At 39.5% G+C, this 22,473-nt stretch overlaps 1 protein-coding gene across 7 annotated transcripts in view; it reads right to left on the minus strand.

Moving 5' to 3' along the window:
• Window positions 1-19,989, minus strand: part of Ctns (lysosomal cystine transporter cystinosin) — a 31,550-nt gene extending 11,561 nt beyond the window's left edge. The window contains exons 1-8 of one of the 7 annotated variants that reach the window (XM_022071004.2): window positions 19,449-19,989; window positions 9,017-9,147; window positions 8,331-8,421; window positions 6,724-6,900; window positions 4,494-4,637; window positions 3,286-3,385; window positions 2,670-2,789; window positions 582-752 (exon numbers count right to left, since the gene is read on the minus strand). In XM_022071004.2, coding sequence (XP_021926696.1) covers window positions 582-752; window positions 2,670-2,789; window positions 3,286-3,385; window positions 4,494-4,637; window positions 6,724-6,900; window positions 8,331-8,421; window positions 9,017-9,068 — 855 coding nt within the window. In that variant the 5' untranslated portion in view covers window positions 9,069-9,147; window positions 19,449-19,989. Of the gene's footprint in view, window positions 1-581; window positions 753-2,669; window positions 2,790-3,285; window positions 3,386-4,493; window positions 4,638-6,723; window positions 6,901-8,330; window positions 8,422-9,016; window positions 9,148-10,028; window positions 10,283-10,721; window positions 11,042-11,077; window positions 11,363-12,900; window positions 13,231-18,759; window positions 18,868-19,448 lie in introns of those variants that run through there. The other 6 variants (XM_022071002.2, XM_022071003.2, XM_022071001.2 and 3 more) reach the window with 6 other exon arrangements.
• Window positions 19,990-22,473: the final 2,484 nt, after the last annotated feature.

Here is a 22,473-nt window from a genome sequence, read left to right on the forward strand (position 1 = left end):
CACATGCTAGCTACCCCCACTCTGTTTCGAGGCGTGCTGTCGCAGATGGCCAGCATTCAGGAAATGGTGAAGTCACAGCTGCCGCGCAAATATTTGTGTTCTTTCTACAATATTCTTCTGTCTTATACAATGCTGTTGTTATAGACCACACTTTCCCAAACTTACAACGCCCCCCTTAAAATGCGGCTGGAGTCGAGAGACGCGGCCTTTCAGTCAGTGGAGTTAGATAAGGATGGAGCACCGAGCAAATTACGGGCAAGAAACTGACAAAGGAGTCGTAAAGCCGAGTGAAACAGACAGTTCAGTAAAGTAATTACTAAGACATACAGAAGAGAACATTTGTATCCAAATAATATTTGTGACGTTACAAACATTAATCAAGGGAAAAACCAAATGTACTTGTAATAGCATGAAAAATAAACACATCTTGTGCCATATAAGATTTTTTTCGAGTTTTATGTACATTTCATCGTATTCATTTCAGCCAATTTTTCACTTGGTAAACTAGTTTTAAAGGTTTCTGCAACAGCACTTCACTGCATGATTGGTTACTTTTCAGCTGATAAATCTTACAGTCTTACCTGTGGTATATATTTGATTAGTGTGATGGCGAGTTTCACGTAAGAACAGTATGTCAAGAAATCGAGCCATTTAATAACTTCTGCCCATGCTAGTATCAAGGAAACAGCCACAACTGCAGCAAAAAGCACGTGAAATCCTCGCGCTGTCCACGACACTCTTTGACTTCCGCGCTGAAATTAGTGAAAACATTAAAACTGACACTACACAACACGATTCTCTCAACTGAAACAATTTAATATGCAGAAATAAAATTAAACAGATCTGACATAAATGAGAAGTAGCAGAAACAGATTTCACAGTGAAATTTTAGGTTCTTATAGTGGTCTAGCGGTTAGAACGCTGGCCTTATAATCCTGGGGTCTCGGGTTCGATTCCCGGCGGTGCCCGAATTTATAACTTGTGTTGGGCAAGGCCGTGGTCTAGGCAACACGGAGTTTTCCTCCGTGGCATCCCAACAATTACTCCATTCACACACAGAAGAAGGCAATGGCAAACCATTTCTGGATCATCTGCCAAGAACGTATATGAACAGGTCCCAGTCCGAGAAAAGGATGGAAGGATCCTGTTCATATGGACCTGTCGTCAGACAGAACATTAAATAATAATAAGATGAGGTGGTCTAGCGGTTAGAACGCTGGCCTTGTAATCCTGGGGTCTCGGGTTTGATTCCCGGCGGTGCCCGAATTTATAACTTGTGTTGGGCAAGGCCGTGGTCTAGGCAACACAGAGTTTTCCTCCGTGGCATCCCAACAATTACTCCATTCACACACAGAAGAAGGCAATGGCAAACCATTTCTGGATCATCTGCCAAGAACGTATATGAACAGGTCCCAGTCCGAGAAAAGGATGGAAGGATCTTGTTCATATGGACCTGTCGTCAGACAGAACACTAGATAATAATAGTGGAGAGTATAAAGATGGCTGTCTTCTGACTCGCCGTCAAACACTACCAACAACTGTTGCAAAAATTATTCATACAACAATGTATCAGTGAATAACATCAGTATGTATAGTCGGCGCAGTAGTTTTTGGCCAGCGGAATTTTCAAGGCGAAGGCTAGGAGCGAGTCACTAGTGCGATCGTATAATGCTGACTGCACCGAGGAGCTTATCGGACTGAACGCCCAAACAAAAGAAATACACTGACCGTGCCACCGCAGGTACACAGAGTAGGCCCTTCCGCCAGCTTCTCCACTGGCCAAAAATTACTGCGCTAACTATAACAGTTATTGCTGTGCATGTTGTGTGTATCGTTAGATATAGTTCAATAAACTGTTAAACAGCACAGTTTTCCAAATGAATCATATGTGAAACGAAGATTCTGCAAGGCAGTGCAGGAGAAAATTTTGTCACAAATTTCCCAGAATCACTTTTCCAAACACAACAAGCATCCATGAACTTATTAATAAAGGAAACCTGCTAAAAATAAAACGGCGTCTTCACCGAAGAAAAATTACGCAAAATACAGGCTAGGTTAGAACAAACCACAGAAATCACTGAGATGCTTTGCGCAAGAGACCATTGCCTTGAAATCATCAGCAGTCAAAGCAGCAAATTTCAACCTGCCAGTACACAGAGAGAGCGACGGAGTACGCGTACAGGAACATCATTTTCAGCATTTCTTATGATACAGATGAGTCAAGTTTATTGTTCTTATGGAGCAATTCTTGACTTGCATCGGGAAAATTTCATAGTGCTTGGCTGTGTGTCGTGCAGTTCCTGCCAGGAACCAGGATGACAGTGTTGTGTGTAACCATGCCAGTGGATTCACTGCATTCGTCTTCATTCTTATTACGCTGTGGCCAATTCTTTCGGCAATCTTAAATTTCACTGATAACACTTTAAGCATCTAAAATTTTTCTACATAAAGCTAAGAGAACTTTTTTTTTCTTCAGATATGCGATGCTGTGTTGCACTGCCAACTGTTTTTTTTAAAAAAATATTAAACCTCATGAAATTTGTTCGAAGCTACGTCATTTTTCTATAATAAAGATCTATGTTATTTGTTCACTTTACCATATCTGAGTACCAGCACTTTACACATCAGACAAACAAAACACCGGCAACATCGCCTCTAAAACAGCTTACCTCATATACAAAGCACTGAATAATGGTGATCACAGTAGCAACAGAGGCATGAAGAGAGAACACAACGTCATTAACTTGAACAGGATTCAATCCTGTCGGATACCTGCGCATATATTCCTCCTAAGAAAGAAATAAATATGTTACATTTGTTACATAAGCTCCTAAAAGGTCCTAACATTTGAAATACCCAACCACGTAACTCTGAAGAGCAAAGTTCTTCTTCTTAAGAAGTAAACAGTGGCTCGTGAAGTGCAAACCATCTTAAATCTTCCTAATGACATATTCTAAGATGAAATTTAAAAGCAATTGTGATAAGGCATTTCTATGTTTCATTAAGATAGTTTTTTTGAAAATTAATTATGATTTTAAAATTCTCTGTCATTTATTGCCATACGGCCACATAGCGATCACTTTGTAAAAGCTATAATAAAGTAAAAACATTTTGTAAGATGCAATTCCTATACAGAATAATATAAATAAGCAAATTCATTATTTGAGTATATAGCCGATTAACTGTTCAGAAAATAATCGCTCTGTAGAAACAAAGTATTTAACATATGAAACATACAATTCTCCTTTTTTTTGGAGAAAAAATATTATAGAGAATCAAACTTACCTCTATTTCTGTAATCCAATAGAGACCACAGTTGAAAAGGGAATATAACACAAATCCAACAATATTTAATGACAAGAAGTCAAAATTAAGTCCCACAACACTGAAAATAAGAATTAAATAATTACACACGTCTTCACCCAAGGTCACTGGCTGCTTACATCACTAATGAGATGGGAACACGCATCCTCCCCCTTGTCTCAGTACCAAAAAATATTAATTTTCGTAATTTCATTCGGCATTGAAACTATGTTACACGTATATTTTTGAAGTATCCTTTTACATCACAGACTAATAATGTCATATTTTGACACAAATTAAGTTTAAAAGTAGTACAGAGATGTAATGTTATGAATCACTATTAAATGTTTCGTAAACATGCTAGAAAAGTGTTCCGATGCACCCAAACATTAAGTGTACAAATTAGGGCAGAGGAACTGAGAGGAAGATTTTGACTATCTGGGAATGACAAAATTTTCAGCAAAGATGGCGCCATGGTCCGGGGTTTCTGGCCAAAGATCAATACTGAAATTGGACCATCCACCATATTCGGCCCTGTGCAACTTTTAGCTATTCCGAAAACAGAAGACCACTTCAGGGGCCACAGTTTTCAGACATTGGCAACATTCAGAAACATGCAACAACCATCCCGAAGGGCATTCCAGAAATGTTTTGAGTAGTGGAAACACTGACTCAGTAAGTGTACTGGTACGCACGGAGATTACTTTGAAGATGACAGCAACCATTACTGTGTAAGTAATTAAATACAGATTTTATGACAGCATTCTGGTAACTTAGCTGTCACACTTCGTAGTCTCCCAATAACAAATTTCGTAAGACCTCAATCAGCAATTCTCAAGTAAGTTACATACAGATGTAAAGACACAGCGAGGTAACGTTAACAATTTTTCAACTTTTTATTGTAAACATTCCTGAAAATCTCTGGCACTGCCAAAAACTGTACCCCCGTCCTCCTGAATGTACGTAGCCTACCACTTCATGGACTGACAATCCCCATCTCACAGGCACATCTACTTGTGGTTGATTGATGTAACTGATTATCAGAAGAACAAATGCACACGCACATGTGTGTTTATGTGCGCAAATGTACGTGTGAGAGACTACACATGAACTTTATGTGGATCTGATCACCAAACATAAAGAAATAAGACATATTAGTTGGCCTAGCCCAGGCTTTTTGAAACGGTTACCTTTTTCTCTTCCAGTTTTCATATATCTGCGGATAGAAGGATATCGACCAGGCCACAAAGTAGATCCAACCAATTACAGCGCTCGCGTGGAAAATGGCATCATCATGTTCTACAGTCACTCTTACAAATTTTGCATCCAGTGTTCTGAAAATACAAGCAAACATAAGAAACCGCACTTCACTGGTGGATTAAAAAATTAAATCCGTGGCTTAACAGCTCCATAGAGCCAAAGCCGACTAGCTTGACTGCTGGCCTCACGTTCACATGCCTAAGCAGAGGTGAATGATCATCCAACCAGATACAGGGTGATGTGTGGTCAGCACGACGAACCCCCAGCCATTGCTAGTTTTCAGGACCGGATTACACTACTCATTGTAGCTCCCCAATTTCCTCACGATGCTGGGTTGGCACTGGTCCCATACACTGGTCGAAAGCTCATGAGAAAATATCTTCTCACCCGAGACTCGAACCAGCGCGCATTCCGTATCACCGGTCCAAAGCATGATGCCTCAGACAGCGCAGCTAAGGCGCGGGACCTTCACTGGTGGATACTTTAGTATTTTACATCAAAATTATAACCCTGGAGAACTAATTAATTAATCTGCTACAGCAATCTAAGGTTGATTTTATGTAAATGTGTCTTCCTTACTGTAGCCATGTAGACCCGATTCAAAATTTGCCATCTTTTTCATGAGGATCGTATTTACGTTTTATATAAAATCAAGGGAACAGACCCCTTTGCAGAACAACGTGAGAATAATATTAAAGTATCTTAAGATACTAGAGATCACGGTAGTGACGATGTCAATAGTAATCATCTGGGTTGTTACATCTTGCAGTCTTATCACACTGCACAGTATCACAATGACAGATCACTAACAAAGCATTAAAATGGATCTTAAGAAAAAAGACAGTGAAAGTACTGACTTAAGTGACGTGGATAGGGACCAGCGACATGCTCCTGTGAGCACAGTAATAAACCTCAGTTTTTCGGAAAAGGGGAGGAACTTCTTGATGCCTGGTGACTACCAGGTTCTCAAAGTGAACTGTGCTCCATGCAGTTGGTCCATTTAGACCAGCGTTCCACGTTATCTCACCCACAGCACACCCTGATTTTACATCGGCAAATGATAGCAAACCACAAAATTTTGCGTCATGAAAAATGCATATGAAACTATACAAGCCCATAAATACTTACCTTACAAGAACGCGGGTACATGAAAACAAAACATTACACACACTGAATAAAACTATTGATGATGAACCTGTGCGCGCGCGTGCACATGTGTGTGTACTATGAATTCTAATTATGAAAATAGTGACTTATCCTAACTATAACATGTGAATATGAAATTTCTCATACACATTTCTAAAGCTGTTCTTCAAGCCTCATCACGTAGGCTGTGATCCATCATCATTAATGCATCTTGGGTTATTCTTGTGCTGTCATTCCAGGTTATTCAGGATGACAACCTCCACAGAACAAACAACCCTTTGCAATGCAGGCCGAGTACCCTCAATAACAACAATTACCACTGACCACAGAGACTGAGTACTCACAAGGAAATAACAAACAGACCATCAGTCATGCAGGTTGACTATCTTTATAGGAATAATTATCGCAACTCCAAGCACGCAAGATGAGCACCCCTGTAATCTTGAGGGGTGAGAAAATGGGGTGAAGGAGGAAAGATACCGTCAGCATTTAACGCTTCGGACTTCCTGCATTCCATGCAAGTCTCAAGATTACAGTCGCGTACTACAGGTCGAGTACTCCCACAGGAAATATGACCCCCAGCCATGTACAGTGAAGACCTTGTAAGAATACTGGCCCCCACTCATGAAGGCTGAGTACCCCCGTGAAAAATGCAACAGAAACACGTACAGGAATGTGTATAAAGAACACCTACGAAGCCACCTTTCGAAATTAATGCTCTTTCAGCATGTTTAAATACACGATGCTAACTACAAGTTTCAGATCACTATAAGCTAAACTACAGGCCATGAGCAGCTGATAAACTATCATAAATAACACCAGATGGAGAGTGGCGCGTTTTCAAGTTCCAATGATAAACTGAACCACAGAGAGTTGAAGATTTAAAGAGAAATTACGAAAAACAATTCCAATACTAATCACATCTTGTGCTGAAGATGTTTACGGAACGTGTAACAAGAAAACTTTGGGATAATTACGAACTAGTTACGTGAATGGACACGTAACATTTCATACCTGTTATCCAAAGAATTTACGAGACTGAAGTTGATAACTGCGTGTCCAGCATCTACTGCAGACACTGTGACATTCCAGCTCTGAACAAAAGGGTCTATGTGGATGACTTGTTTATTTGTTTCAATTAAGTCTCCGTTATTGATGGAGATATTTATATAGCCACTCACATTCTCCTGCCTGCAACAAGAAAATAATAAATTTATATAACAAATTATCTTAAAAACTTTTAACCCTTACAATTGTTTTAAATGCTTCCATCTATTCAGTGAGGACCAGAGAACTAACAAATTAATAAGAAAACAATTGCCTTAAATTTTTATCTAATAGAAATATGCAATATATGAAAGTTGTGAGACCTTACACCAAATTTGTAATTAACAAAAGAAAGATTTCCGTCTTCTGGTTTGTTGCGCTGTGTAGTCTGGTCGATGTTAACCAACGTTTCAGAGGTCATACTGCCTCCGTCATCAGAGTATGAAGATTTCTGTCTTCTGGGTTGTTGCGCTGTGTAGTCTGGTCGATGTTTACCAACGTTTCAGAGGTCATACTGCCTCCGTCATCAGAGTATGAAGATTTCTGTCTTCTGGGTTGTTGCGCTGCGTAGTCTGGTCGATGTTAACCAACGTTTCAGAGGTCATACTGCCTCCATCATCAGGGCAATGAGTATGAATATTTCTGTCTTCTGGGTTGTTGCGCTGCGTAGTCTGGTCGATGTTAACCAACGTTTCAGAGGTCATACTGCCTCCGTCATCAGGGCGATGAGTATGAAGATTTCTGTCTTCTGGGTTGTTGCGCTGCGTAGTCTGGTCGATGATAACCAACGTTTCAGAGGTCATACTGCCTCCGTCATCAGGGCGATGAGTATGAAGATTTCTGTCTTCTGGGTTGGTGCGCTGTGTAGTCTGGTCGATGTTAACCAACGTTTCAGAGGTCATACTGCCTCCGTCATCAGGGCGATGAGTATGAAGATTTCTGTCTTCTGGGTTGGTGCGCTGTGTAGTCTGGTCGATGTTAACCAACGTTTCAGAGGTCATACTGCCTCCGTCATCAGGGCGATGAATATAATGGTTAATATCGACCAGACTACACAGCGCAACAACCCAGAAGACAGAAATCTTCATACTCATCGCCCTGATGACGGAGGCAGTATGACCTCTGAAACGTTGGTTAACATCGACCAGACTACACAGCGCACCAACCCAGAAGACGGAAATCTTCATACTCACCGCTGTGAGAACCTCAAGTCTTACATAACAAAAGAAAGTTTCACACTATCTACACAAGCCTCATGTTTGGAATATACCACAGCATCTCCTGTAAGGCAGGTAATCAAACTTCACTCTACAACGTTGGTGTAGTCTCACTATCACCACAGCTGACCAAGCAGGAATGACAGCAACAGACACATTGTGAACAGCGCAGCAAAGGCTGTGCTCTTGGCACAGCTGTCGAGTAGCCTTGCCGACTATCAAACTGAAATGCTGCATCCAGAAATTCCTCAGTTTTAATAGTATTTGTAAACAAGTATGGAAATTTGGTACCAAAACATTACACTGCTACATAAAAATCAATAATTATTTCTATTAGAAAGTATGAACCTTACTTACGAAATATATATGTCTAAATCCCATTCACCACCAATTTCTATTCTCAGATCCTCTTCTGAGATCTGAAGTGAAGGATCATCGCTAGTGGAGCCTACATGAAAAAAAGAAAAAAAGAAAGAAACTTGTAAAATCACCTTAACCTAATACTGAAGACGCTCCGTTATGCTGGGAGCTGTAAAAGTGCAGTTATATAAAAGTTAAACAATGGCACACTTTCTTACCCTAACTTAATTAGGTCATTTAATGATACTGTTTCATCTGCAGAGGTTACAGACATCAAATGAGACGTTAATGGTGGGTACGTAAGGACTTGCTACGGCCTATTCTGAGGTACTACTCTAGCATTTACTTCGAGAGTAGTCTTGTAAGAGGGTACTGATATTTTGGAAGAATGTATTACCTCCATCTTCAGGGCTGAAGAGACTGCTGGTAACCACCTGCAAGATTGCATGACATCGCAACCCAGAACACTATAACCAACAAATTTACGCGCTTTGTAATTCCTTCTCTTTCATATCAGAAGGCACGACGGGATCGACAGAAAGCCGCAACAGGAAATTCAACGCTCTGGCTTTGGAGAGTTATATTTCTGCACGTCAAAACGTACAGCGACCTGTGAGAATACTGCATGCCTTTAACAGTCGAGGATACCGGTATTTTCAGGTAGCGTATTTCATGGTACTTACCACACTGAATGATTCCAAATATAAATATTACACACAGATATGCATAAGCCATCTCCTCTGGTAAATACTTTATGTTATTCACAGCCTGTAGTTAAGAGGTAGGGTATCTGCTTCCTTCCTGGATTCCGCACCTGTTGCATGAAAACGTAAAAAGTACTGGAAAGCAGGAAATCCTGGCTACAGAATGTTACGAGGTTTACTGCAAAAGGGAAGCTTAAGCTCGTTTAAATTTAATCTCGTGTGTTTTTTATTACTGCTGTAAACATTAAAGTAAACCTCAACTGCCTTCCAAGAAATGTATAAGGTCCGATTTGTTTTGCATACGCAGGGAACGTGACCGAGTCCACGAACAAAAGTTTTAATTTACTTCAGAGATAAAGTTTAAACAGACAGGTCCTGCTTTACATGTAACTTTGCCTACTAAATTACAACTGTTTTTAATGATAATGAGGCTCAGAGCAATTTAATATTTAATCAGCATCCGTATAAAGTATCTACCAGTCAGCATCACAAGAATGTTTGCATAAAACAAATACAAAAGGAATTTGGTCAATCTGCAATCATGGCATGATACTAACACAAGGAATGTAATTCTTGACTGATTCTACATTACTTAATAATGCTACTGTAACAAAAATGTAAAAATGACTTTAAAATTATGATGTATTTATAGTTATTTTACACACACACACATAAGACATCGACTCTTGGTAGTTATATGTTTACTAGACCCAACACTAACATAAAATAAGGTTAAATTGTACTTATTAGGTAGTTTAATGGTGGACCCCAAAGAGAAAAATCCTGTTAATGCCAGGAACTTAAATGTGATCAGTCACTTACAGACTCAGCTCTCCCAGAAAACACAGCATCAAATTGGGGTACATGATAATAACTTTAAATTAATTTATTCATTCATTGCAGACCACAGCACAATAAAACTATCTCTCATGGCATTATCATCTTCTCAGATTTATTCTCATAACTAGAAACCTTCCCCATTCCCACTTACATTTTACTAATTTTAATGTCTCATTTACATCTAGCTTTATACAAAAATTCCTTCATTCTCCATCAGAACAATCTATCATTCTCTTATAGGCCACATCTTCTTTAATAATAAGTCATTTTCTGTTTAAAAAAAACTGATCCCTCTACTTCCTTGTCACAAAACATTTTAATACAGTTTGGACATCTAACTTTTTATGTGCTCTATCACTATACTATCTCATAGTATCTCACGTGAACTAACCTCAACCTTGAGATAAGAAAGGGAACTGTGTCCAGGATGTTGCACATACCTCAATAATGATAGTTTAATACAAAGGTACACACAACCTGCTGTCCATGAACCAAATGTGGACCACATACAGTGTTTTATAATAGGTCTATTGTGTCAATCTGTATGGTGCAAAATATTTCGTCAATATCAGAAAACATGTTCAGTAAATTTTATCAGTATCTGGCAATAATAATCATTGTGAGCAACTGTACAGCTTACTGAATAAAGCAAAATAAGGAACTGGGCTGTTTCTTACAAATTAAGAGATGCATGCTGTCAATCAAGAAATTTCCTGCCTGTTATAGACCCCAAAGGCTCATTAAAGTGTTCATAGTTCTAATCCTGAGTCAGATGAATCCAATACACCCTTCACTCCTATTTCCCCAAGATTCATGTTAACGTCAGCATCCCATCTATGCTTACGTTTTTTGAGTGGGCTCTTCTCATCAGGCTTTCCAATCAACATTTTGTACAAATTTCTCATCTGCCACTTGCATGCTACACGCCCAGCCAACACCGTTATCCTCAATGTTCTCATCATATTATTTGCTGATGATTGCAAATGCTAGAGGTCTTCATTATTCATTTTTCACCAGCCTACTGTCAGTCCATTCCTCTTAGGTCCAAATAATCTCCTACTCACCTTGCTTTTGTTAGTAACATAAAACATAAAAACTAATTTAAATGTCAAAGAAGTAACTTGATCTCACATAACGCCACTCATCATCAAACCTCTTTTAACCCTACTCTTCATTTCGTCACTACAGAAGTACACCTACCTCCAACAGCACAAAACGCATTTGTGCTGTCCTCCCATTAAAAGAAATAAGGAACTGGTTGCCGTCTGTAGGCATCTTTGTACCGTTGTATTAGGAAGTGTTTTCATTAAAACTCTCCACAAACAGGAAACACGATACCTACAATTCGGACATGTGCTACATAACACACACACTTCGAAATGCACAACCTCCTCCTTTAGGCAGCAGTAAGCGCACTGATTACATAACAATTAGGGACACCTGTTGTCAACAGCATAGTACAAGTTCTAGACTTGGTCTACAGAGTGCATCACATGTCACAATTCTAACTAAACATGTGGCCTTGGTTGCGACACCATCACAGGCAACTAAATTATTTATCTCTAACCGCATTATTATATAGTGGTCCCTCGGCTAATGTCGATAAACGGTTCCAATAAAACCATCGTCAATTGAAACTGTCATTAATGGAATGTAGGAAATACATGCTAAAGGATTAATTCAATCCAAGACGACAGGAAGTTCAAATTTTTCATCCTAAAAACATAGTTTAAAATATTTAAACATGCATTTCTAATAAATACAAGTTATAAGAACATATTTAAGCATTAATATGAATGCATAGAAACATGCATGAATACGTAATTAGAGCATAAAAATAAAAATCCTTGCCGAGCTAAGAAGATGGATGGCTGAAGGGTTTGACAATGAAGTTGGGGTTAGAGAAAATTAATTTTTAGAGACGGTGGGGTATTAGAGGTGCAGACTTAATAAAAGGGGTTGCTGATTGGCTGTGGCCTGCTGAGTCCACCTAGGAGCTCCGATTGGCTCGAAAATTTGAGGATTTGAGGATTGTTGTCTTCTGGGAAAAGTTTGACGCCTAATTTTCTCTGTTTTTGTCTCAATAGGACGGGAGGTATTCAGTAACCCCCTCCTCAAGAAACTTTTGCACAAAACAAAAATGCTCTAAACATGCAGTACGGAACGCGTATTTGTTGTGTTAGGGCCACATTTCTCATATTTATCCATTATTTATTATAAATAATCAAACAAAATTTAATCTTACAAACTGATGTACAAGTAAACACACGGCTCTTGTCGGCGTATCACGTAAAGACAGATCGGCAAAGTTGGTACTTTGGTGTTTATAGTGACATTTTCGTTAAGTTGGAACTTTTCAAATTCCCTCAGACACAGTTTGAAGATTAATAGCACAAAGCTTGGACAAGAGTTCTAGGATAGTGAGGAATCAGGGACAACAATGCTATTGGCTTGAAGATTAGCTCTGCAACAAATGCGGTTTAATTTCTTGTGCCGAAAATAACAGATCGTTGGTTCTTCGAAACAGTTGCAAGAAGGCACGACTGTGGGTGTCTGTTCGTTCACGCAAGACTGAGACATGTCCGGGCGTGTTTGTTGCTGAATAAATACCAGATTACTTTCACAGTACGTTTGTTTGTCTGTCTGAAAAGTTAAGCAAGCGTCTTTCCCAGAGGCAATGAACTTTAAATGCAGCAATTACTCATTTACATTTCACATAGAAGATCAATACACTTGAACAAAACGATCAACAAAGTCACTTTGTAAACAAAAGAATGCAAACCGTGAATGCGGGACAAATGTGTCTAGTAGTTCCCGAAACTTACCGGCAGGTGTCTCGTCCGTGCAGAGCGATCTCTGTTTTTAAAAAAACTCGTGACGAAATCATGTAAGGTGAAATTGCTGGTAGGAAGAAACCTTTACCTCTAGATTAAGGAGCAGTATTGATGTGATTTGTGACACCACCATGACCAAGATAACCTATCACTTTTAAGATCCGTCTCAATGTTATCGTTCAAACTTACTGGTTATTCAGCGGACGCCTTTCCGAAGGTTTACGCACCAATATTCTGCATTTTCTGCTCGTCGCTACCTTACAGAGTTCGCTACCCTAACAACACTGCGCATCGTGTGTGGTTATGGTCGTCCTTCGACCGTGAAAGCCGGGGGAAACCGAGAGCTTGCATGGAAGGTCGGTTCCTTCAGGTCATGAACATCGTTTTATCTTTACTCGTGTTGCTTTCCGAGGTCACGGAGCGTCAACATTTATTGCGAAGTGAGGAAAGATGTCAACTTGTCAACTTTATTGAACAAAACGGCCTTGAAAGGGCGATTCTCCAAGTTTAAAATTGGGCTAAAGACTTTGCACCTACAAACACCTCCTTCTGGAATTATTAACATAAATGCCATGAACATACGAAATCGAAACGAGTTACGTCAACCACATATTTTAATACGTTGTGAAATTTCATCTAATAAAACTCCATGTGTTCACAGACTTTCATAGACGCTGGGAGCGTAATTTTCAATGACAGCTGATAAACAGAGCTTTTTTGTTGTTGAAGCAGGCGGTACATATAATTACCACTAGGCTTTAAAATGAATAAAAATAATGAAACACAGTCACGAAAATCGTTTCCTTCTTACATTGTATCCTGAGGATTTGATGATAACTTAAAATATCATGTGTTACTCACTGTTACTAATCAGTAATATGATATATTGACAATAATCCTCAGAAACTGTCAGCTGTTATCAGCTCCTTCCGGTTTGTTTAATCGAATTCACATTTTCGTCAATGTAACAATTTAATAATCATTATTATCAGCGCGATAACAGAAATTGACATTTTTATCGTGTTAGTTGCTTAGTCATCTTGAGATATTTTCCAAATGTTTATGGTGTCATGCTACTGGATAACTTAAGTGATTAGCACTACGAGAGTGATAACTATCCGTGGATTAGCGCATAGCCGTGTTATCTGCCAGAAGGAACTGAAGACAATGAACGAACGGTATGCATAGCACCTTCAGACATTTATTTCCCGTGCCAAAATACGAGAAAAAGTAAAATTAACATCGATCGATCAATCGATCGACCTATCGATGAATACTACGATCCTACCAGTCTGAACATAGCACCAGTAAGATTGATGGACAATATTAAACGTCTAGAACGTTCCATGCTGCAGCGGTAAATTTTGTATTGTTGTCCTATAATTCATCACAATGCTTAGCGTTTCCTACACACCGAATGTTCGCTGATATTAACTTAATCAAGACCGGTTTAAGAACAGTTGTAACAATGAGACTTTTCTCCGACAGTGGAACCATTAATAATACGTGCGCCATGTTTATCACGTGATGAGGATGGTGTTGTCTGTAGGAGCCCATGTTTGAGGTTAAGTACAAAACATTACGGTTGGCACTCATTAGTTACATCTGATAGTTACGGCTTCTAATTTATGCCATGGGATCGGTTATGCTGGCCTTCGTGGCTTACTCTGTTCCACTACTCATATTCTGGGAACAATAAAAAAACCACAGCCACTTCCTTCCTCATCGTTTCAAATTGACTACTCAGAAGCAATTTTATCATTCGACGTCATACAGTACATTAACCTAAAAAGCGTTCTGCATAAATCATTGTTCTTTGCTCGCGTTATTAGTTTAAGAACACAGATAATGAAATTCAGTTAAAAAATTAATAGCGTCATGACGACGTAGTTAAAGGATATTCATCTATACTACAATAAAAATAAATGATAACCAAAAATAATTAAGGGAAGTTTCGTAACTGAGATAGATAAGCGAAATCATACACAGATGCATAACCACCACGAATACCAACATTTGAAATCAAGCCAAACTACGTAGTACGAGCGTCTATCACCAGCTGGGGCCAGAGGTGAAGTTCCATTGAGATGTGGCCGAGACTTGTTGCACAACGGAGCGGGGATTTTCACAGAACACTGATGAATGGGCAGGGGAAATTAGAAAATATCATGGCATGCATTGCCACGCGGTGAACGTAAATCTCAACGCTGAAACGTCTGTGGATAATTCTTTGTAATAATATCATATGTACCACGAACATGCGTTGTGATATCTTTAGGGAAGGAACTGGATTTTCAGATAGATATATTGTCTGTAAGATCTTCTTTCAAAGGATTCAATGTGTGTGAAAATGGTTGATTCATAATACGAGTATAATATTACGCATTGCGTGAGACATTCGTAGAAAAAATTGAAAACGAAAAATGTTGCTCTCGGACAGATAACCCACGGAAAGTTATAGAACTATTTTTTTATTTAGAAAATCAGGCACAGATGTGTTTAAAAATTATTGTTAAAAGTGCAGAGATGAAAAGGTCACTGGGGACTTCAAACACAGTTATCATTTTTCCATCCTCGGAGGGGATGCAACACAGTCACTGGCTGCAACTCTGGGGTTCGATTCTCGGCAGAATCAGTAATTTTATTCTTCGCCGACGCGTCGAGGCAGTCTGTGGAGCCCATTGGTATTTGACACCATCCTGACATGTCAGAAAAGTAGGGTTATGTCACACAGTATCATAGAAACGTCGCGGGAACACATTCCTGACACGCGTTTTTCGTTTCTTGGTCAAATATAAATTACACTGAAATCAGAAACTCATCTTTGAATGCATTCACTCCTTTTCTCTTGTCTGGTGCAAATCGACAAAGATTTTCAGCAGAGACGCTTGAAAAACACAGCTCAGTAACTTGTTTAAATTATTCTAATGTGTGCGGATTATTTTTGAACACGTTATCTTTAAAAAGAACACTAAAAATGAAAATCCTCCGGTGATCGAAGGGACCACAAGGAAGTCACACAAAATAGTTCCCATCTTGCTGAAACCAGCATCCTTGTCCATCAAAATCCAAGAATACGAAACTGACGATGTCTGTCATAAATTGTTTACAGGAACAAATTGCAACCTGTTTAGACCTGTAGAGACTTGTTAAATCCTGTCGAAACCTATCAAAGGATATTCAAATTTCTTAGAATTTTACCAGACCCCCTGGTAACGTTCAGCTGTTATCGTTTCAAAGAAGGAAATTTGGCCAATTATCCTCCGCCGAGAGACAGCACGCCATACTCCGACTTTTAAGAAGTATAATGGTCTAGCGGTTAGAACGCTGGCCTTGTAATCCTGGGGTCTCGGGTTCGATTCCCGGCGGTGCCCGAATTTATAACTTGTGTTGGGCAAGGCCGTGGTCTAGGCAACACGGAGTTTTCCTCCGTGGCATCCCAACAATTACTCCATTCACACACAGAAGAAGGCAATGGCAAACCACTTCTGGATCATCTGCCAAGAACGTATATGAACAGGTCCCAGTCCGAGAAGAGAAAAGGATGGAAGGATCCTGTTCATATGGACCTGTCGTCAGACAGAACACTAAATAATAATAATGGTCTTTCACGGAAGGTATTCGAATGCCAAACAATCCATTTTCTACTATTTTGGTTAATAACGTATCCACTTGGGTGGAACCATGCTTCATCGATGCCCAGAACTTTATCTAAAGTGCCTTTGGTCCTTCGAAAGAATTGTGTAAATCAACTGCAGGACAGATTTCGTATTTCCCCATCAACTACTTGAGTTCGTGACTGACATGTATACACGGTATAGACGGAGGTTTGACATCTTCGTAGTCTTACGTAAACTTCCGTATGATATAATCCACTCTCGAGAGGAAGATTTCTCGGTGACTTGAGGAAATCTCAAAACCGATCGTCGCTTGTCACAGAATCTCGACAAGAACGATATATGTCATGTGTCGCCGGACGAGATATTGTCCCTTTGTTTGGTACAGGAGAATCTAAAAAAACTTGTCCCTAAACTCGTTCTGGTTAAGTTAAATCAGAACGAGATGTGAGGTAGTTTTTCACAATGACCACTTGTGAAAAAGACATCCTTTGCACATCAACCACAATAGTCTTTGGCGTTCCAACAGGAATCAAAATCTTCCCAGAAAGTATACAATTACATAACACGAAGATAATTAGAAGCACTTCCATTGTTTGAAGACAAATTATGGACTGACAAGAGCAGGTTACAACATGTCGAGACCTGCGTGAGTTCTTATATAATCGCAGCGATATTATATGTTTATTAATCGAATCGAATTAAGGACAATCGCACAAGCTCGTTATCGATGTCCAATCGAAGACTCGAGGTCACAGTGCCAACTCCACGTTCGCATAGTTTACGGGAGCAAAAGTGTTCTTAATAACACGAGGCCGTGCCGAGGCTTTCGCCTGTCAATAATATCATTCCACCGCTGCTCGACATTCTCTGGGGAGTGGACAGCGAACCAATCGCACAGAGAGACGTCGTAGAATAACTCATTTCGAAGAACCACATCTAGGAATATGGACAGAAGACAGAGAGCCTGGTGACACTTGGGGTTTATGAACACCGCAATTTATCTGCTTTACAAAGCGTTCAGAACGCTACTACTCTGAAGGCTGTGGGTTCGAGTCTCGGACAGATGGCTCTCCTCAGCACATCCAAGTACTTTCAAATAAGCAACGAACGATTCCTTACACTTGTCACCGTCCATAATCACCCCCAAATCTGATGCTACATAATGTGTGATTAACGTAGAATTCGACCAAAATATGGAGAAATTGTCATGGTAGAGAGGTGAGGTTTTCGAAAGAAGTGGTCGTGGTCTATTTACTGGCATGAAGACTATGAAACACCTCAGCTGTAGTGACCCATGACCTAGTTCAAATTCGAAACGGAACTACAAGTCAGGAACGTTATTTATAAGTAAAGAACGCCGCCCAAGTTAAGAGATTTTATAGTAACGCATGTTGAGGTCGAGTGGTTGGTACGCCTGTTTACTGTTCTGGAGATCCCGGGTTGTATTGCCTTCGTAATTTAATAATAGTTGACACATAACCTCATCTTTTTCATTAATTATTTATTACAACATTTGTGAGAAAACATATCCCATTTTAATTAATCATCCAGGGAAAATCATCCCTATTTTTAGTGTGTTGGCAATCTAATGTTTTTAGAAGTTGTACCTGTAAGCTTCGCCGTGTCCGTCCGCGTGTACCACAAAGTCGGGGAAATTTTGGGCTGTGCAGTTGGACTAAAATTTAAAAGAAAATCCGAAATGAAGATCACTTCGCGTGGAACATGCACACATTTCTGTGCATATTTCGACCGTAACACGAGCGCAAATCGATAAATATTTATCGGAGCGAAAAATTTCTAGAACGATATCTTTAAACGCTGCGCCTTGTTGTATAAGCAACTTTAACAATAGAGGGAAAACCGTTGAGTCACCGGGACGTATCGGTCAGGGTTGCACTGCTTCGTACGTAAACACCACAACCAAGATCGAAGTCCACAGGCTACCAACTACACACACGTGAAGCATAAATAGATGAAAAGTAAATACCATTACTAGAATAGTAAGCAGTTGATGGACCCAGCACAAACCACTCTCAACAAATCTACAGTCACATACCGAGATGCAATTTGTCTGACCCAAATTCGACATCACTGCCCTGAATTGTGGATGCTAACACAAATTCGCGTTACTCTGACATCTCCTTCTCGGTCTAGCAGTTAATTGTTTGCCCTTCAAAATTCTGTCTGTCTAAAAACATCAGTAATTTTGCGTTTCGATTACGTTTACAATGGCTTTAAAAACGTCTCACATGCAACTGGCCACCACGCTCTAAAATAAAGACAAATTCTTGTTAAATTTTATGAGACATTACACAAAAACATATTTGCTCCTTACACCAAAGCACTCGACACTTTTATATCAACTTAATCCATGAGCGCCTGAAAAAAAAATGACGAACGCTTGCAGTAGGGCGTGCTCTGTACTTACAGCGAACCGCTGGATGGACGCGTCTGCGCAGTAGAGTCGCTGTGGTCCAGTGACCTTCAGCCTTCTCGCCCGCGCTCACACTGGCATTGTGTAAAACGGCGTACATGAACCGTGCGTATTATATATATTGCGCGCAGATGTTGAGCGCTAGAGTGGCATATGCGCTGATTCTTCTTCACACGGCACTCATAATGACGTCACAGGTTGCAACATTTTTACAATGTGGCACACGCTCCTAGCTTCGGGGGCTCCTTCGCGGGGGTAAATTTATTTTTTTTTCTCCTGACACTTGGACAGACTGAACAGCTCGTATTTGCTAATCGATTCTTGACTTATTTAATGACGATGTTACAACTACAGTGGTTGTATAGATTCGAATAATAGGACTTGTTGCGAATGATTAATTGAAAGGGATTCGGGAGGAGACGGTCGTGGCCTAGTTTAAGGTACTGTCCCAACTATCGTGTGGAGAAACTGAGGAAAAACAGGAAGACTAATTCCCGTCAACAGCGTTGGTGTTTTAATTTACGTAATGACATCACCACGTGTGCTACTGCTCGAATTTCGCGTGTTAATTGTAAGTGTTTGTTGGCATGGAGTATGAACGGTAAGGAAAATCTTCAGAGACGCACAAATCAACTGCAGACATTACTGGAAAAAATAAAAATTTGACTGAATATGTTTCTTACCTGGAAAGTGATTTATTCGAAGAAACAGTAGCAGATCTTGTGGCGAGTCGCGCAGTTCCATCCGGGAGCTGGGAACTGACAGCATTTTTAATTAGGTCACCAAGTTTTCGATATGAAATTAAATTACGTCACGTAGTTTCTGAGATTAAATGTGAGGACCGGACACGACTTTGAATTATGTTTTATATTTGACATACGATTCAGTGGGTAACCGCTGGAGCACATTGTACGTGGGGCAGAGATGAATAGGAGCTAACTTAGGTTAGGTTGATGTTGAAACAAAAACAAAAGAAGTGACACGACCCGTGTGGTCCTCGATCCTAGAAATGCGAACTGAACGCCTCTAGACGAATTATTTTGAACTACGGCTACTCAGCAGATTGCAAATCTAAAAATGCAGTAAAAGATTCAACTATTATTCAAAAATAATTTATGGATATCGATTGTTTCAATGTGTAAAATGAGATATATGCGGGCATAAATTGAACCAACTCATTCTAGGTCTTCCTAGTTGGCGTTTTAGAGACACTTCCTAGATGTCGCCAGATAAAAAATGTTTTCCTCGACACTTTGTTTTCAAATACAATTTATGGCATATTTTTAAAGTAAAAGAAACACGTTTCACATATATTTAAAATTATTGTTTTATAATTCTTAATATTTAGTATTATAAATGCGAAGGGACAATAACATTTTTAGATCGTATAATTACGAGCATTTCAAAAATATTTTCTTTTCGCTCACTACTGGTTTAATCACTAAGCAAATTAGGCTGATTCCTAGAGGGGTACAATTGCGGCGGCGGGGGGGGGGGGGAGGACAGGAAAAACTGAATTAATAAAGAAGAATAATTAAATTTTAAGAAAAAACTGCACTTTCGAAAAACTGAGAAAAAATCTATCGCATATTCCCAATGTACGTCAAAATCTTCACACAATTAATTTTTAGAACTTAATTTGGGGGAAGGTGTGGAAGGCCGGACGTTCGCCTTGGACGCCCAAAAACCTTTGCTCCAGTCCCGTTCTCATTACTTTTATCAATTTACGGGTCAATGCTATCAGAGCGTCATTATAATCGCTCCAAAGCAGCGTTTCCCTCTGAGAGATGACATTGCACATTTCAAAGCCTTACATAACACCGATGAGTTGCATTCGCGTTGTGTAACATTCCCCCTCGATACGTACACAGGACCTACTGAATTATATAAGAGTATTTTATTTATATGGGGATCAGACTGTATCTCTGTGGAACTGGGCCTCTTAACGATCCGTTGCCTAGGTTACAGTCCTATGCAAATGATATGATGCACTCCTTTAACACAAACTGGACCCTAGACCCGTGTCATGATATCAATATCAGACCAAGATGGGCATACGCTGATGCTTGAAACGATTCCACCGAGAAGAGAAATTGTTCTCCAAAATTGACTTCAAAGTCACTTCTCCAAGCTTATGGTAGCCGCCACGAAATCGTATGTTTCAAGGTCACGAAAGGACTTCGTTCCGTTACCACGCGGCTCCAAGTCAACAGCACAGCGATTCGACCTGTCTTCATGCGCCTGCGCTCCGCTGTTCGTGTGGCAGTGGCCCTGTCACGTGTCTTCTATGCAGTAACAACGTCCAGGCTGTTACTGCATAGGCTGGAATCGAGTATGAACTGTCCAGCAGCTGCCCAAAAGTTTCGAAACAGTTCACAACTGGTGACTGTTCAAATCGTTTACATGATAAACTCAAAACATTATTATTGCATATGCCAAATATCTTCCATCCGCAGGAAGATCGTGACTGTTGCTGGTTGCTTGGGTGTGTACGCTGCCTTACAATGCTGAAATCCGCCACCAGATGGCAGTAACGTTATTTAACTGTCAATTGTTTTTTTTACGTGATCAATGGCGTTATTCAATTGTCAGTTGTACGAGGATAACGGTGAAGTTACAATCATTTGTACTGAACTGCCAATCCATCACTTTCCTTTATCTTAATACTAAAAATATTAACACAATCCCCGAATCACTGATAAACTTATAACCAACATTTGCTGTTATCAGCTCCTAAACTTATATATACTTTCATTATAATCACCATTCAGGTCATCATTAGGTTCACTTTGTACACTTTGCTAGTCGATACTCACGTTAGATTGAGGTTAGAAAATATAAACACATAAGTAAACATTACATTTTTAAACTCGATGTCTGTAACTCTCTTCAGGTATTCACAGAAGGTCTGCTTATCCAGAACAACAGGCTTTTCTAGCACAAACAATGATTTCAGATAGCTCCTAATTATTTTTACTCTTCTACGTTTCTGGAATGACTTCACTCACATTTTCACGTAATTGTTAATACTAAGTACTGTAGATAGAGGATCATTTTTTAATCACAAATGAGAAATGAAATAATAATACACCTAATTGAAATAAATACAGACCGGAGCAATAACACAATTTTATACCGAATAACGTTTATTTCAAGACGTGTCACGAACTTACTTCGACAGTACGGGTTAATATATTCTCTAGTTGAACATTCAGAAACAACATTTGCAAATCTGTTCCATAATTAATAATTTTACGTAATTCTAGACTAAATTAATGCTGCTATTAATAAATTAACACAAGTGTTGTTAATCTATCTGTCTCCTGGTAGATAGGGAAGGCATTTGTTTGTGTTATTCTTACAAAAATTGCTTGTTTCGCAACAATCCCGCCACTGAACCCTATACTAAGCCACAAGAATCCAATCCAAAACCTTACATAACATCATTTGAGTTTTCCCTTATTCTTTATTTCCCTCACCAATGACTACGTTTCCTGTTTGATCATCCAAGAGGCCAGAAAACTGATGCAATATAAATAAATGTAACGTAAATGGCGATTGTGAATCTGTGATCCCAAGAGACCGGCCCTGTTTATCGACAAATGACTTCACGACCTTCCAACTTTGAAATACTGCAAGACTTATCTCGGCAAATTAACACACATTCAACTGTTGACTAAACAGCCAACAAATATTAAAGTATTTTCC

Source organism: Zootermopsis nevadensis, unplaced genomic scaffold (assembly GCF_977971745.1).
Source record: "Zootermopsis nevadensis isolate Lab colony 2312 unplaced genomic scaffold, Znev_1.0 Znev_ptg000020l, whole genome shotgun sequence".
NCBI classification, from domain to species: Eukaryota; Metazoa; Arthropoda; class Insecta; order Blattodea; family Termopsidae; genus Zootermopsis; species Zootermopsis nevadensis.